Genomic DNA, 16,344 nt, shown 5'->3' with positions numbered 1-16,344 from the left:
TTACAGAAGCAGAAGAAAGATAGGGGTGAAAAAAAAAACAAAAAACCTCAAGCACTGCTGATCCCAAGATAATCAGAGCTGGAGAGCGGGCAGCGATCGCTGACCTCAGAGCCCCCCCTGGCTCTTACATAAGTGCACATCCTTCAGTGCTGGAGCATCCCACTGAGATACCCCACCCCCAAGAAAAAGATGAGCTGCTGCACTGGGGGTAACAAGACATGGGTTTATTTCTCATCCATGCAAACGAACAGCCCAGCAGTGGGCAAACCAGGGATGGGCAGAGGGCGGAAGCGTGCTCTGTCCCTCCCAAGCTTGCCTTCTGTCACTTGGAGCCCCCGTGGCTTTGCCCATCCTGGCACAGGGGCTGGAGATGGGCGGTGGGGGTTCACGCTGGATTCACTCCCCCCTGGGCACAGGAGCAGTCCCTGATGGCTCCGTGCCTGCCGGTGCCTGAATTTCTCTTCCTTTTATGCAGATGTTGGCAAATAAATAGCTCTTTTCTGCTTTGGGTCTTGCATAGTGGAAAAAAAATATGTCCAACCTGATTGGAGACAGGAGTCCTGGGCTGTGGAAACCCATGGCTTCGTGGGCAGAAGTGCCCCCAGCATTGCCACCAGCTGCCCAAGTGCCCGCGCTCGCACCCTGTCTGCGCTCCCCCATCTGTGGCTGCCTTATTTCAGTTCCATTTCCGAGCTGGATTTGAAGGCCTTTCTCCTTGATGAGAACAACTTGACACCCAAGAAAATGCAGACGATCAGGAAGACAAGTGCCAGTGCCAGCAGGATCCAGGCGCCCGCAGTGGCTTGTTTGGTGCCCACAGACATGCCCAGAAAATCAGTTGTGTCACTGGCAGCGTGGAATTCGGTGACTGGAAAATAGAGAAAGGAGGGATATGGTTGGTGCTGGTGGCTCTGGGCTGGGTGCAGTGGCTCACCAGCCCTCCCTTGGCTGGGCTCTTGGGCAACTTGTCTGCTTGAGACTCAGCTTGCTGTGAAATCAATGAGAGGCATCCAAATCCCCTGTGGTTTTTGGGATGGCCAAGGAGCACTGGAGCATCTCCATGCCTACCATGAACTGCATCCCCACCCTGGTGAGGACCAAAATCTGCCCCCACCGTGGACCATGTCCAGCCCATTCCCACCTGTACCTGCGTAAGGAGTCCAGCTGTACTCGGGCCAGCCCAGCACCTCCCCGTTCTTCGTGTTCTCCTTCACCAGCCATGTCATGAGGGGCTCAAAGTAGCTCATCAGGGCCTCTGCTGACATATTGGGCTGCCCCGTGATGAGCTGCATGGCTTCAGGCCACGGCTTGCTGAAACCCAGCTTCATGGCATCTCTGTGGGGAGAGAAATTGGATGCAGTGGGTTCCTCCTCAAGGCCCTCATCTTCCCCAGGGCTTGGGACTGTTGGTGCCAGCAGCACTGGGGCACAGTCTGTGCCTTCTGACACCCACAGGGCTGTGAGCACAGAGAGAGGAGTAAAACCCTCCAGTGAATTCAGCCTGATGCAGTTCACTTTATGGGTTGAAAGGGTTAATTTTGCAGGCACTTTCCTTGAAGCGAGGGGGCTGTTTTCCCTAAGGAACAGGGGGCTGCGGGGGAGGAAGAGGAGGAGGAGAAGTGAGCCTTCCCCCTGCCAGGGTCCCAGCTACCATCTAGTGGCTGCTTTTGCAATCACAGCTGCAGCGCCCAGCCCAGAGTCCCACAGCCCAGGAACAGGGACGTGGCTGGAACAACGAAGGGATGGGGCACCAGGAGCTGCATTGCCTCCTGTCTTCCTGAGCCACGGCTTGATTTTAAGGTATTTGGACATAAAAGCCCTGCCCTGCCCCTACACCTACCCCAGGAGCTTCCCAGCCTCCTTGGACTGGTAGATGTCACATGTGTGCAGGGGTCCCGTGTGCCCAGCTGCTTTGCAGAGCGCCTGGTGGAACTGGAACTGGATGACGAAGCTGACGAAGTACCTGGAGGGTTACATGGGGACAGACCCTGCTAGTGGCTGTGAAGGGAGCTGAACGTTCTCCCCCCTCCTGTAGAATCTCAGCTTGGAGAAGCATTACTGGCTTTGAAGCTCCTCCTGCATCAGTTTGGCCCAGTCTGGTGATGCCATTTTTCCTTTTAGCATGTGCTTATGGCTACTTAGAGGGATGAGCCTATCCTTGTTGGAGAACTCCCAAATCCAGCCCTCCCCTCTGAGGCTCTGTCTGGATGGGCACCACCTGGAATCCCACCAGCCTTGAAACAAGGTGGCATTGCTGCACCTGAACTGGAGGTCCGTGCTTCTGCATGGGCTCATTTATCCGAGAGGTGCCTCCCTGACCAAGCTCTGCTTGCTCACCTGATGTAGGGGACGTTGGCAGGGATGTGAAACTTTGCCCCCGGGTCAAAGTCATCTTCAGACCTTGGTACTGGTGGGCACAAGCCCTGGTACTTCAGCCTGGGCCAGAGAGGGAGAATTAGTCCAGCTTGGGGAGGAGAAGGTGGGCTTAACTGGAAGGGGTTATGGAGGGTTGTGAGGACAGGATGAGGGGTTATGTGTCCCATCATGTCCCCACTGCAGTCAATTGGGCCACATGGAGAAAACACAAAGAGGAATGATGGCCAAGCACCAAAGAGAGGTCTGAACATGAGCATACCTGAGGTTCCACCACTGCTGGTTGTACTCATCCTCCTTGATCCGCCCATCAAACACCTTCCAGCGCCACTGGTCCATGAGGTACCCAAAGGGCAGGAAGGCAATTTTGTCCAGGGCGATGCTCATCAGGTAGTTGATGTCACTTTCTGCCCAGGGTAGAAAGATGTGAACAAGGCAGTACTGCAGCCACCTCTCCACCCTGTATGGATCATTCCACCCAACAGCAGAGTGTCCCTGTTGGATCTTGTCCCTTCCACTGATACTCAGACACCATGCATGTCCCTGGTACCTTCTTCCCTGACATTTCCAGCTGCCTCCCCAAGCACTGTGCTGTGTGGTGTTCCCATGCCAGCTCACCTTCATTTTCTGTCACTTGGTCCAGCAGGTTGATGCTGTGCAGGTGTTTCGGGGTGGAAACAGACAAGGCCATAACATCCCCGATGGCCTCGTGGAAGCCAGGGTTGGCTCCATCACGGAACGAGATGGGCTGGTCCATGTACTGCAGGAAGTACTGCACGTGGCCCATCTCATGGTGCACTGTGATTAGGTCATCCATGTTCACCACGGTGCACTGCTTGATCCTGGATGAGGATAAGTGGGAGGAGAAGAGAACAGAGGGCAGTGTTGAGGGGTGAGAGTTTTCAGGAAAGATCATACCCCATTAAGCTAATTTTCTCTTTGGTCTCTTTCCACGTCTCCCCTTGCCAGGTCTGATGCCAGCCTGGGCTGGTCTTGCTCCAAGGGGTTGGTCCCTGGCCATCTTCCTGCCTTCCTGCTGCCCCTGCCCATTCCCTGTTGGTGTTCATTGCCTTTTTCATCCTCCAGGGCAAGTCAGGGTAGGTGTGGATTGCCCTCCATCTGCCATGGGGGCTCCTGCCAGCAACGCCAGCATCTTGATTACCAGTGGGGCTGTGTGCCTTCATCCTACCTGAAGTCCTTGCGGTTGTAGAAGTCCCAGGCTGAGGCATGACACACCACCTCCCGCCCATCTGCTGGCTTCTCAATCATGGACTTGTCCCAGAACTCCTGCGGCATGGGGATGAGGCCCAGGGAGGTAAAGAAACGGTCTGACTCCTCAAACATCATCTTGGGCGTCCAGCCCTGGGGAGAAGCAGACAGAGGGTTTGGTGAGGGGCAGTGGAGACTCCTGGGGTTGCTGGAGGGAGGCTGGGGACAGTCTTGTCCTTCTGGGGAGGGGGCAATTAGAGCTGGATCCAGCCTGTGGTACATCCAGATGGGGAAAGAACAAAGTTTTTGGTAGCATCAAAGCATTTAGCACTGTTGGTGTTGGCTCCAAGGGGCAGTTCAAGCTGTGAAAGCACTGACCTGTTGTTTCATGGCTGGAGTGGCATCCACCTTGGTGGCATCTGGGAAGGGCATCACCAGGTCGAAGATGTTGGACCATGACTGGGCCCACATGTTGCCTGGGTAGTGCAGGAAGGAGACATGGAGAGGAAGGAAAAGACAACCAGTTACTCTCAATTTGTGCAAGGATTGGACTAGTAATCTTCCTGCTAGCAGACACAACTCTGCCCAGCAAAGTCCTTACCCAGCAAGTGAGCAGGAATGGGACCCCTCAGGCTTATGTGCTCTGCTCCATATTTGTTGTACAGGGCACGACGTACGTAGGCATGCAGGTTGAGGTACAGGGGCTGCAGCTGCAGGTACAGCCTCTCCAGATCTTCCTCAAAGGTAGGTGTCTCATACAGGGATCTCCAGTAAGCCCCATTGTCTGTGTATCCTGGGGTAGGGTAAGAGCAGAAGCTGTCAATTCCCTTCTTGGGCAAGTCTTGGGCCCCAGGTTTCCCCAGTGAGACAGTAGACCCAATGGGAATTGGTGGGATCTCCAAAATGTTGGCTCTGATCTGGATGATCAGCTCAATTCCCTGCTCACAGGGTTCCAAGGTGATGGTGGGTGGCTGAAGGAGCAGGACACTGACCATTGAGCACAGCTGCCTTGTTGCTCAGTTCCACGTATCGCTTGTATTTGTCCTTGATTTTCGCCCCAGAAGCATCCCGCCAGCCCTTCCAGGCAAAGAGGAGCTCGTTATAGTCCCGTGAGGTAGCCAGGATGTCCGTGAGGTCTGAAGAGAGAGCAATGAAGGCAGACTGATGGTGTTGGGTGGGTTGGCCTGCTGCAATGATGCTAGACCCAACGCACTGCTCAGGGGACGTCACAGAGAGGGTGGAAGGTCCCCTTCATGACCCTTCTCTGTGCCCCTGTGAAGAATCCCTCCTTCCTGGGGCTGCTGCAGAAGAACCACTGAACTCCCTGCCAGCTCTTACCAGGATCCAAGGGGTGGCAGGTGTTGTTCTCCCTGCAGACCTTGGCTACGCTGTATGTGGTCTCCATATCTGAGAGGAGGGTGTTGTACTGCAAAGGAGATCGCATTATGTGAGCTTCTTATCCTTGCTCCTGGGGAACAACACAGCCCCTGGGTGTTTCCTTCTGCCCCCTTCCACACCGTCCTGGAAGGTTGTGTGAGCCCAGAAGTTGAGTCAGTATGGAAAGCGTTGGGCCAGCACACAAGGTGCTGTTGTCATCCAAGCAGCTGGACACCACTGCAGGATGGCATTGACAATATTTGGGTGGGAAACCCTGGAGGCAAGGACCTTTCCTTTGTGTAGAGGGTCCCAAACCATCACTTTCTGCAATGGCAGGGGCAGCTGCCCAGTGTTACTTCCTAAAAGCTGGGAGAAGCCTGTGTCTTCACACAAAATAGTGGCAAAGGACACCCAGCCCTGCTCTGTCCCCTTGCAGCTCACCTCCATCAGCTCATCCTCTGGCAGGGCTGCCCTCTCAAGGACGCTCAGCTTATTGAGGATGCGGGTGACAGTTTCATCCTGGAAGTCCGAGGGGTCAAACTGCCTGGCTCTCATGCCATACTCAATGGTGTGCTTAGACATGGCCAAGTTCTTCTCCAGCTGTAAAAGCAGAAGGAGACAGGAGAGGAGTTACCTGAGGGAGATCCCTGAGACAGGCCATCACCAGAAGCACCACCTGCTATGCCACAACTGCCAGCATCCCCATGGCTTCCCACATGTTCTTCCCCATACAATCCCAGGGTTGTTTCCATACCATGACTTCCCTGTTGTGGTCAGTGATGTTGGTGTTGTAGACCCAAGATGCCTCAGTGTAAGCATTCCACACCACCTCAGCCGTGCTGTTGTACTCGGACAAGAACTCTTTAGCTTGTGCTTCATCTACTATTTTGTCTAGAGGAAGACATAAACGAGGGAAGAGAGAGGAAGTCCTGTTTAGAGGAGCATCTTTCCATGGTTGAACCTTTCCCACAGCTGCAGGTCTACTGAAGGATGCCACACTCTGGGAGCAGGCTAAAGATGGAAGTGTCCATGGGATATCATGACAAACTACACACTCTAGACCCACTTGGGCAGGTGAATGGCACCTGTTTCAATAGAATATGAAACCACCCAGGAAACAACACCCTTAGGCTGAGTATTTCTCTTTTTCCTGGTATGGAGGCCCCACTTATCTCCAGCAGAAACCTCCTTGTCTTGCCTAGGGTTTAGTGATTTCCCTTGGCTTCTCCCAGTCCCAGCCTTACCAATGCCTTCAGGGTAGCCTTCGGGGACAGGGGGACGCCAGTCAAACTCAGGCCAGCCCAGCACCTCGTTGGTCTTGTTGTTCTGCTCCTGCAACCAGGTGGTGACAGGGCTGAAATACTCCAGGAGCGCCCCAGCATCCATCTTATCTGTGCCAGTGAGGTTGAACAGGATTTCCTGCCATGACTTGGAAGACCCAGCCTTCAACACTTCCCTGCAATGCAGTGGGACAGTAAGAGTGGGCATGAGACCAGGACATGGATGGGAAAAAAGCAGTGGTGGAATCTCAACACCACAAGGGCTGAAGATACTGTTCCTGAGAGGGACACAAACCTGGAAAACTGCCACTGAAGCCCCCCAGCTATCCTGTGCTTGGGGCCTGAAAACTCTCCATCACATTCTCATGCATTCATTAACACCCAGGGAGTCAATGGGAACCAAACATGCTTCAGTGACCTCTTGTCTGGGTGGAGCTAGTGATGGGGATAATAGCAGGACTCCGGTGAGGACCACTCACCCCACCCCAGTGCTTCCATGAATTTCCATCTATCCATCCATCCATCTGCAAAGCTATTTCTCCAGCCATCTCCATGGCCACTTTTTCCTTCCTTCCTTCCTTCCTTTCTTCTTTCCTTCCTTTCTTCCTTGCACACCATCAGCTTCCACGCACACATCTGCCCGTGGCGATTGTCCCGACCCTCCTCTGTCCCCACCTGAGTTTGGCTCCAGCCTCTTTGGACATGTAGATGTCACAGGTGTGCAGGGGACCGGTGTGGTTGGCCGCCTGGCACAGCGCCTTGTGAAACTGGAACTGGAGGATGAAACTCACAAAGTACCTGCCGAGGAAGCCCGTGAAGGTGAGCACTGGGGACAAAGGGAAGCAGATGTGTCCCAGGGCATGGCTGAAGGCACCTTGCCACACGTCTGCTCCCCACTGTTTTTGCTCCCAAGCATTGGATGTTCTCTGTGTCTTGAGCAGGACCAATGCATCCCAGTCTCTATCTGAAGAGTTGGGGTCCCTGCACCTCCCACAAAACCCCACCCCTTCCCAGCATCTCCTCTACCTGATGTAAGGAGTGTTCCCAGGGATGTGGTACTTTGCTCCGGGGTCAAAGTTGCTTTCATTTCTTGAAACTGGAGCACAAATACCCTGGTATTTGGTTCTGTAGAAAACAGAGAATGAGAATACAAACTGGAAAGAGGAAGCCAGATGAACCAAGGGAGGGAACAGGAGAAGACAACACAGTGCTAAAGAGAGCTGAATAGTTGTGTCCTTTCCTGTATTCCCGTTCCTCAGCCCATCCATCCATCCATCCATCCTTCTCCAGCATTTCCACGTCCACTTTTCCCCTCCCTCCACATCCTCAGCCTCCATGCATGCATCCACCCTCGCTGACCATCCCTACCTCAGGTACCACCAGTCATAGTTGTAACGGCTCGGGGGCGTGCGGCCACTGAACACATTCCAGCGCCACTGGTCGATGAGGTAGCCAAAGGGCAGGAAGGCAATCTTCTCCAAAGCCATCTTCAGCAGATAGTTGATGTTGCTCTCTGCAGGAAACAGAGCCTGGATGGGGCTGGGAAGGAGCCTGGGTGGACAGCACTAAGGTCACCAGACTTTTTGTTGCCAACAGGGTGAGGAGGGCTGGATGAGCAGTTGGAACAGCATTTCAACTCGTAGTTTTGCTCTCTAGTGAAGCTTGCATGGGACACAGGAGGTTTTTCTAGCTGCAGCTCCTGCCTGGGGCAACTTGGACGTGACAAACCCAGTGTTCCCTTGCTCTCAGCATGAAAAGGTCTCTGATGAGGGCAATTCTAGTGCACACGTTCATTCTATAGGGTCTTCAGGCTGACAGGGGTTTGCTCCCCAGCGCTGATACGACAAAACAAACAATGCTACAGTTTGGATCCAGAACTGGAGTCAAAACTGAGACAGTAACCACCATCCCATGGGAAGCACAGCGGGTGGTGACATCTGCTTTCCCCTGCTCCCTGGGGAAGCCCTGCAAAGGCAGGTTGAAGAAGGACCAGCTGGAGAGCCAGCTGAAGCTGTGGGGTCGGGAAGGGGTGGCAGCAGTGCTCCGAAGGGCTGCTGGCTGCCATCGCAGTGCTGGCGTGGCAGCCAAGGACCCGTTAGTCAGACAGCGATGCCTGGAGGCAGGGACCATCTGCTCCATGCTGCTTGTACAGCATCGGCCCAGCACTCTTGTGTGCTGTGATGGCTTCCCCATCATGGAGTGGATTTAATGACAAGACAGGAGGACCCGGGACTGTCCCTCCTCTGCAAAGCAGCCGCCTGCAGCAGGAGGCTGTGAACACTCTGCTTGCTCTGCTGCCATCTGCTTTGACGTGTTGGCTGAGAGGTGGCTGCAGGGAGGAGATCCTTGCCAAGCTGGGCAGTGTCCTGCAGCGACAAGTCTTCCTCTGCTGCACTGCCTGGCAGGCAGATGTGTCATCCCCTGACTGTCCTCGTGACTGAGCACATGAGAGCTCAGTGCTACCTCTGCAGAGCTGCTCAGGGGGCTCCTGGGAGCTTCTCGATGAGGGGAGGGGAAACACCAGAAAGACTGATGCTGATAAAGCACAGAGACGTTGCTGTCAGGTTTGGGGAAGGGAACTGCTGCTCTTGGTGGTGAAAAGGATAAACTCAGGGGGTGGTGAGGCACTGGAACAGGTTGCCCAAGGAGGCTGTGGATGCCCCATCCCTGCAGGCATCCAAGGCCAGGCTGGATGTGGCTCTGGGCAGCCTGGTCTGCTGGTTGGTGACCTGCACATAGCAGGGGGTTGGAACTGGATGAGCATTGTGGTCCTTTTCAACCCAGGCCGTTCTGTGATTCTATAAGCCAAGAAGGGGTTGTTCATAGAGACAAGCAGGAAATGCCCATGTAGTCATGAGTCAAGAAGGGGCTGTCTATGGAGCCAAGAAGGGATCCATGCATGGTTCCACGGAGAAAAGAAGGGTCTGTGCTTGTAAATAAGCATGAGTAAGAGGCGTGGGGCTTTTCCTTCTCTAGGCTGTGTTGCCAAATAGCAGCCTACCCTTGCACAGCCCCCTCCCTTTCTGGTGCCACGGGCAGTGTTTGAACCCTCCAGATCTGCAGATCAGCTGCCATACCTTCATCCTCGACAGCACTGCTGAGGAGCCCGATTTTCTGAAGGTGGCTGGGGGTGGAGACGGACAAGGACATGACATCACCAATGGCCTCATGGAAGCCAGGGTTGGCCCCCCCACGGAAGGAGACAGGCTGGTCCTTGTACTGCAGGTAGTACTGCACATGGCCCATCTCGTGGTGCACTGTGAACAGCTGCTCCATGGTCACTGTTGTGCACTGCTTGATCCTGTCGGGTGAAAGCAGCATTACCTGAGCTGTGTGAGCACTTCTGGTCTGCCCATGCACCCCTTGATAGGATCTCAGGGTCCCCAATAGGGTGGCAGAACTCCATGTGGAAAATATAAACTCAGTGAAGGGGAAAGCAGAGCAGTGTGGTACCTTGAAAACTTATCCCACAAAGGGAAAGGTCAGGCTGGCGGTACCCAAAGTGATGGCCATCAAGGGGGACTGAGGAGAGTCTTGTTCTGCAGACCCTGCATGACCCACACACCTGAAGTCCTTGCGGTTGTAGAAGTCCCACGCCGAGGCATGACACACCACTTCACGGCCATCTGCTGGCTTCTCCAGCATGGACTTCTCCCAGAACTCAGGTGGCATCTCCAGCAGCCCCAGGGAAGTGAAGAATTCCTCCGAGACCCGGAACATGTGGGTGGCATTCCAGCCCTGGTAGGACATGTGGGATGGTGTAAATATAGACCCCAGAACTGGTCCCACTGCCCTTTTCTCATCCGCTGCCTCTTTGACCATTGCTGGAGGGGGAGTGGAGCCATTCCTGTGTCCCTAACCCTCCCCCAGAATGGCTTTTCTGCTGTTCTATATGCAGATATGGGCAACCACCTCCATAGGCTCAATGTTATGGCCAATACCACTCCCCCCCCCCCTTTTTTTTTTTTTTCCCAACTGGTGCCACTAACAAGTCCCTCAGCCCTGTACCTGATTCACCATGGTGCTTGTGACATCCAGGTTGGGCTTATCAGGGTAGGGGACCATTAGATCATAGATATTATTCCACTGCTGAGCCCACATGTTGCCTGAAAGCAGAAAACAGCAAGGGTAGAAACAGAGATGGGACAAGAGGAAGAGAAACACAGCAATGGTTGGGACCTCTCCCAGACCTGTTACAGCTCTCCACCCCACCAGCATCCCTGGCCCTTACCGAGGAGGTGAGCAGGGATGGGGCCCTTCAAGTTAATGTATTTGGGGCCATAGCGATCATAGAGCTTTCTTCGGACAAAAGCATGCAGGTTGAGGTAGAGTGGTTCCAGCTGGTTGTAGAGATGCTCCAGGTCATCCTCGAAGGTGGTGGAGTCGTACCAGGAGCGCCAGTAGCTGCCTGTGTCCTCAAATCCTGCAGGGAGGCAGTGATGACCCCCGGCTTTAACCCCAAAGGGCTGCCCCTATATCCAGCCCCAAGAGCTGGGACTATTGAGCATCAGTGGGAATTTTACTCCTACCTCAAGGCATCAGCACCCAGGCAGGGGGGAAGTGGAAGCTCTGTGCATATGGGACAGGGAGAGTGGGACACCACCCTGATTCCCACCCCTGACCCACCCCACATCCCCCATCCTGCTCGCACCATCCATCCGATACGCCTCGTTGCTCAGCGTCACGAACTCCTGGTACTTGGCACGCAGTGGGTTGCCTGCAGCATTGTGCCAACCCTCCCAGGCATAGAGGAGCTGCTTGTAGCTGCGGGAGCTGGCCATGATGTCTGAGATGTCTGGGACAGAGGGGATAAGCAGGATATGAGAGCCAGTGGGAAGGAGGAGCAGAAGCAGGGCATGTCCCACAGCAGGTCTGTGAGGTGCCACCACCATTGCATCCGACGCAGATCACAGAATCATAGAATCATTAAGATTGGAAAAGAACTACAATGGTCATCAGGTCCAACCACCAGCCCATCCCTACTGTACCCACTTGTAGAATCAGTAAGGTTGGAAAAGATCTCTAAGATCATCTAGTCCAACCCATCACCACCATGCCATGGTGCTCCAGATCCTTCATAACATTCTTTATCCCCATGAACATGAACCAGAACCCTATCAACCATGACCTGCTGAGGATCTGAGCATGCTGGATGTGGTCACTGGGAGGCAGGGGACAGGGATGGGAACGATCTGTACCTGGCTCCAGATCCCAGCAGGTCCCATTGTCAAGGCACACCTTGGCTGTGGAGTATATTTTGTCCATGTCGCTCAGGATGGTGTTGTACTGTGGGGAGGGAAAAGGCATTGGGAAGGGGGTGGGAACGGCTGCTCAGGAGGGATTTACAAAGACTTCCCACCTCCGGAACACGTGAGTGTGTCCGGAAGAGGACCCAGTGTGTTTGTACAACACAATTTTGGGGGGGGGTGAGCATCATTTCTGTACCCATTGTGCGGAGGCTCTTTGGGACAGACAACCCATGCAAAGCCTCCATGTCCTGGAGCACAGCTATTTATAGTGCCCTTCATCAGATAGAACAGTCTGTTTATCAGAGAGGCCAAAAAAAAAAAAAAATTAAAAACGGAGCAGGAGGAGGGAAGGGTATTTATTTCTCCAAACTTCAACAACAGCAAACAATAGCGACAGGAGGTTTCCTGGAACTTGCCCAGGGAGCTCATTCCCAGGGAAGGAAATTCCGTCCCTCTCTCTGCCCCCATTCCTCTGCTTGGGGTGGGCGGAAGGGATGGTGCAAGCAGGGGGAAATGCAGATGATGTGTGGGGAGATGTGATGCTCTCTGTTATCAGGGATAGGTTTCCAGGAAGGAACCGGGGCCAATGCTGCTCCTATGAGGATTGTATCAGTGGGCTCACAAGCCAAGCTATGCTGCAGTGGAGAGGTAACCCAAGAGCCAGCAGAGATGCACAGACATTGCAGCCCGGAACATTTTACTTGCATTTAAGCTGCAGATCCTGCAAGCTCAGGATTACTATGGGAAAGTCTCAGGCCAACCTGGTGTACCCAGTGCTGGGCTGTGCAGCCAAGCCAGCTGGCCTCCAGCCGTGGGCATACGTTGGATGGTATCCAGGGCACACCCTGAGTCCCTCAGTGTAAGCAGGAAATCTCCAGCTCCTCCTCACAGGTAGCTCTGTGCTGATGTTAGGGACTGATACTGGCCATGTGCATCCCCAAGGGGGGACCACAAATCCCATCTGTCCCCTCCATCACTTCCCCACTTTACATCATCCCTCCAAAACATAATGAAGGGCTAGCAGAGAGGTCTGGATGCTCAGGGAAAAATGGCTTTCAGAGGGGTCAGCAGCATGCAAGCATCTCCAGGGCTTCACCAACATATCACCTACCTGCTGCCGCTTGTCCAGGGGCAGGTTGGAGGGCCCCAGGGTCTGGATGGAGCTGATGATTTTCTTCAGCTGTTGGTCACTGAAATTGCTCCAGATGTTGCCATACAGCTCTTTGGCTTTCTTCCCCCACAATTCTGTGAAGTTTTGTTCCTCCAGCGATGCCTCGACCTGCACGGAGAGAGGGGGATGTGCCACTGCACGCAGTGTCACGAGGGTTTGTGCAAGCCAGAAGGCACGGGACATGTGGGGACAAACAGAAACATCCCCAAGTGACATTTATAGAAAGAGACAGCAGTTTCCAGCAGAATCCACAGCTGCAGACAAGAAGGTGGCATTTGAGACTGTTCTGGAGGCGATGTTGTACCTTGGGTGGGATGATGACACAGGGATGGGATGTCCATGCCACGTGGGCAACCCCTGCTCTGTGCCCTATGAGCCCCACACGTGGGTTCCACCTGGCAAAGGAGTACTCATTTGCCCTGGAGATGCACTCAGTTTTGGGGCTCCCACCATCTCCAGCCTCCAACTCTGCCAGCCCCAACCTCCCTTCTCAGGCTGTGAGCAGCAGAAGCTCCTGCACTGTTGGAATTTTATTTAGGCAGCTGGAGCTGCACCCAGCAGCCACAGTTTTGGGAAAAGGCTCATTGCAGGCAGTAGCATCCACACACCCAGTCTGCAAACACTGATTTTTTGGGGGAGAATCCCAGCCTGAGCAGTGGGCAGTGAGAACATACAGAGCACCTGCCCTGTGCCATCCCAGCATGATTTATGGAGCTCATTAACTGCTACTCATGGCATTTCCAGCCTGGCCCCAACGAGCCTGGTTTGTTTTAGTTTAATCTCCACATTCTCTTGGGAGGATGGGAGTTGCAGTTACAGGCATAGGAGTTGCAGTGCAGTGGGGCTGGAGGTGGCCTGGGGCAGGGAGGAAGATGCCTGAAGCAAAGCCAGGAGCCCTCCTTGGGACATCCTGGTGCCTCATCCTAAGGACATCACACTGGCAGCCCCAGGGACACCCTGCAGCAACAGCCCTTCACCCATGGGAGTCACCCCACTATGTGTGGAGGCTCTTGAGGGAGATCTGATCCCTTCCAGCACCCTGTTTCTGAGCCAGGAGATGCAGGAGGCAGAATCCAGCTGTGTTTTGTCTTCTCCTTGAGCAGCCGCCTGTGTTTGCTCAGACCAATCATGCCCTAAATTCTCCTGACAGCTCTGATGGAGCCGAGGCTGCCATCTCTGCCCCAGACCCTTCTGTCCTTCCAGGATCTCTCTGCCCATCCCTACATGGCTGAGGGCTGCTGCTCTCCAGTGTCACTTTGTCCCCTGGGCCACCTCTCTGGTGCCAGGTCCTGGGGGAGCACACAGCTGCCTCAGCCCCTCTGTGCTATAGCTCTGAGCAGGGATTACCTAGCCCAAGGGTTCACCAAGTCCCTCCCAGTTTCAGCCTTTGGGTCACCCTATTAAACCTTTGGTGCTCAGTCTTCGAGTCATGCAGCTCACATCCCTGCTGTCTCTTTGATGGGCTGATGTCAGGGGCTGGATCCCCTCCTCTCCCTCTCTGCCTGGGGTAACACTGCATTGGGATTGGGCAAACGGTGTGCTGGGTGCCTTGCAAGCTGCTGGGAGGGCAAAACTTTGGGCACAGCAGCCAGAAAAGTTCTCCCCATCTCCCACCTCTCATCCCAAAAACCATCTGGGAGCTGCTGGGAAGGGAGTGAGGCTGGCTCAAGAAGCACTGACATCACACTGAGAGCACAGCTGTGATCCTCAGGTGCTTATTAACATGGGAAAGAGAAGCTGCTCTGGGATGCCCCTGAGGTGCCTCCAACCCTACTGCCTGGTGTGGCTGTGAGGCACCCACTGTGCCCAGAGGTCCCTGGACCCACTGTAAAGCTGCAAAGGTAGCAGCTGTGTGTGTACCCAGACCTCACTTCAGCTCACCCTAAGAGGCTGGAGGGAGAATATGGGATGTCCTGCCAAGCTGGCAGCAACCCTGGCAGTGTTCGCCTCCATCCTGTTCCTGCTGTGCCCTGCATGGACCAACAAGCAGCACACAGTGTGTTCCTGTCCCACAGGCTGCTGGCCAAGCTTGGGGCTGTGTGATGGTGCTTAGGGCACGGAGGTGACACACAGGTCCCCAAATGCAAGTTGGTCACATATGGGTTGTGCTGACCCTGTGTCCAATTTGCTGTATGGGGTGGTACCTGTAGCTCTGAGCTGCATACAGAGCTCTGGTTGTGTCCCCATGCCATCATGTCCATAACCCCAAGCCACATCCCTGTCCCCATGCCATGTCCATGTTCCCATGCCATGTCCCCATCCCTGTGCTGTGGCCATAGCAGCTCCCCTCATCCAACAAACATTAGAGGAATGTCCAAGCAGAACAGGGGCCAGGCACAGCTGTGCAGCTCCACGTGCCAACCCCTTCCACACCTGCAGGGAACCCACAGCATCACTTCCCACTGGGATCTGCCAGCACCAGCTGGGCAGATGTCAGATTTCCCACGTTTGGAGCATGTCCCCAAAGCCAGCTTTGTCCCCATGGGTTGGGGATGACAGAATATTGCCCCGGTGCCACCCTGCTGTGTGTTCACACTTGGGGCTCTGGCAAGGCACAGTGCCAGGGACGTGGAGGGGGCAGGGCCAGGGACACTTGATACCTGACCCCGGTGGGGGAAAGGGGGGGGAAGGGGGGCAGGGAAATGAAAAGTGCTGGGAATGGGGAAACACCTCTAAAAATAAACCCAGGCTGCCGTGGGGCCAGGACTGTTGTCCTGAGCTGGGGGCTCACCAGAAGGACAATTTGGGGGGAAAACATTGCAATTCCTAGGCTGGGAGTCCGAGCCTTGTGCCAACACCTCGGGGCACTAAGGAAAGAACCTACAGGGAGGAAGGAGAGGAAGCTGAACGCCGACTCCCCCCTGCCCCCCACCCCCAGCAGCACCCACCCCCCGCCGTCCCCATCCCACCACCCACCTGCAGGGCAGCGTTGGTGGTCGTCAGGTTGGTGTTGTAGTCCCAGCTGGCCGACACGCTTTGGAAGAGGACGATCTCAGCCGTGCTGTTGTAGGCATCGGCAAAGAGAACGGCCCCAGCCTCGTCGGGGTCGAAGTCGGGGGGTTCCAGCCCCGGCTGCAGGGCACCCACCAGGCTCAGCCACGGCAGCAGCAGCCCTAAAACCGCGGGCATCGTGATGGGAGCTGCGCTGGAGCCTTGCGAGGGAGCTTCCCGACGCTGCTGCCTGCTTATAAGGCAGCGCTAACCCTGCCCACCGTGCCTGCCTCCCCTCGCCGATAACAAGCGAGCATTTTTGCGCTCGCCCTTGGGCTGCACCGCAGCGGGGTGACAGCGCTGCCTTTGGGGTGCAAAGTCCCCTCGGCTCCCGGCCGTGCAAAAGGGAAGGGGAAGGGGTTGGGAGGGAAGAGGGAGAAGAATTGAGGGGAGGGTGGGAATGAAAAGAAAGCGGGAGGAAGGCTGGCAGCGTACGGTGGGCGGCTGCGGGGTCTGTCCCACGCTGGGCTCTGCCTTCGGGCTCCTCCCACAGCTGTGACAGAGGAACCCCAACACGGTCATCCCAGGCTGACCCGCAGCTTCTTGGCACAGCTCCCCTTGGGCCTAATCTCGTTTTTTCAGAGGAAAGCAGTATTTCTTTTGACCGTGAAGGAAATCCCATCCCGTCCCACAGTGTTTGGGTTTGAGGAATTAAGCTGATGACAAATGAGTAACAAAAAGTTCTTTCCAAATGA

The 16,344-nt window shown here is 54.9% G+C and overlaps 1 protein-coding gene across 1 annotated transcript; it reads right to left on the bottom strand.

Annotated features, from left to right (window-relative positions):
- Positions 1–203: 203 nt before the first annotated feature.
- ACE (angiotensin I converting enzyme) lies at positions 204–16,092 on the bottom strand. The gene is made up of 25 exons (XM_031600934.2): positions 15,575–16,092; positions 12,599–12,766; positions 11,437–11,524; positions 10,890–11,033; positions 10,470–10,661; positions 10,247–10,344; positions 9,804–9,976; positions 9,316–9,539; positions 7,607–7,751; positions 7,265–7,363; positions 6,914–7,036; positions 6,203–6,414; positions 5,713–5,849; positions 5,400–5,558; positions 4,920–5,007; positions 4,574–4,717; positions 4,183–4,374; positions 3,960–4,057; positions 3,562–3,734; positions 2,991–3,214; positions 2,635–2,779; positions 2,337–2,435; positions 1,840–1,962; positions 1,148–1,335; positions 204–868 (listed from the first exon to the last, which is right to left on the bottom strand). Exons 1-25 carry the CDS (start codon positions 15,785–15,787, stop codon positions 672–674), a joined length of 3,846 nt encoding a protein of 1,281 aa, XP_031456794.1. The 5' UTR covers positions 15,788–16,092; the 3' UTR covers positions 204–671.
- Positions 16,093–16,344: the final 252 nt, after the last annotated feature.

This window comes from Phasianus colchicus, chromosome 26 (assembly GCF_987193195.1).
Source record: "Phasianus colchicus chromosome 26, bPhaCol1.hap1.1, whole genome shotgun sequence".
In the NCBI taxonomy this organism is placed as follows: Eukaryota; Metazoa; Chordata; class Aves; order Galliformes; family Phasianidae; genus Phasianus; species Phasianus colchicus.
Note: the sequence above shows the minus strand (reverse complement) of the source record. Positions and strands in the feature narration are given on the sequence as shown.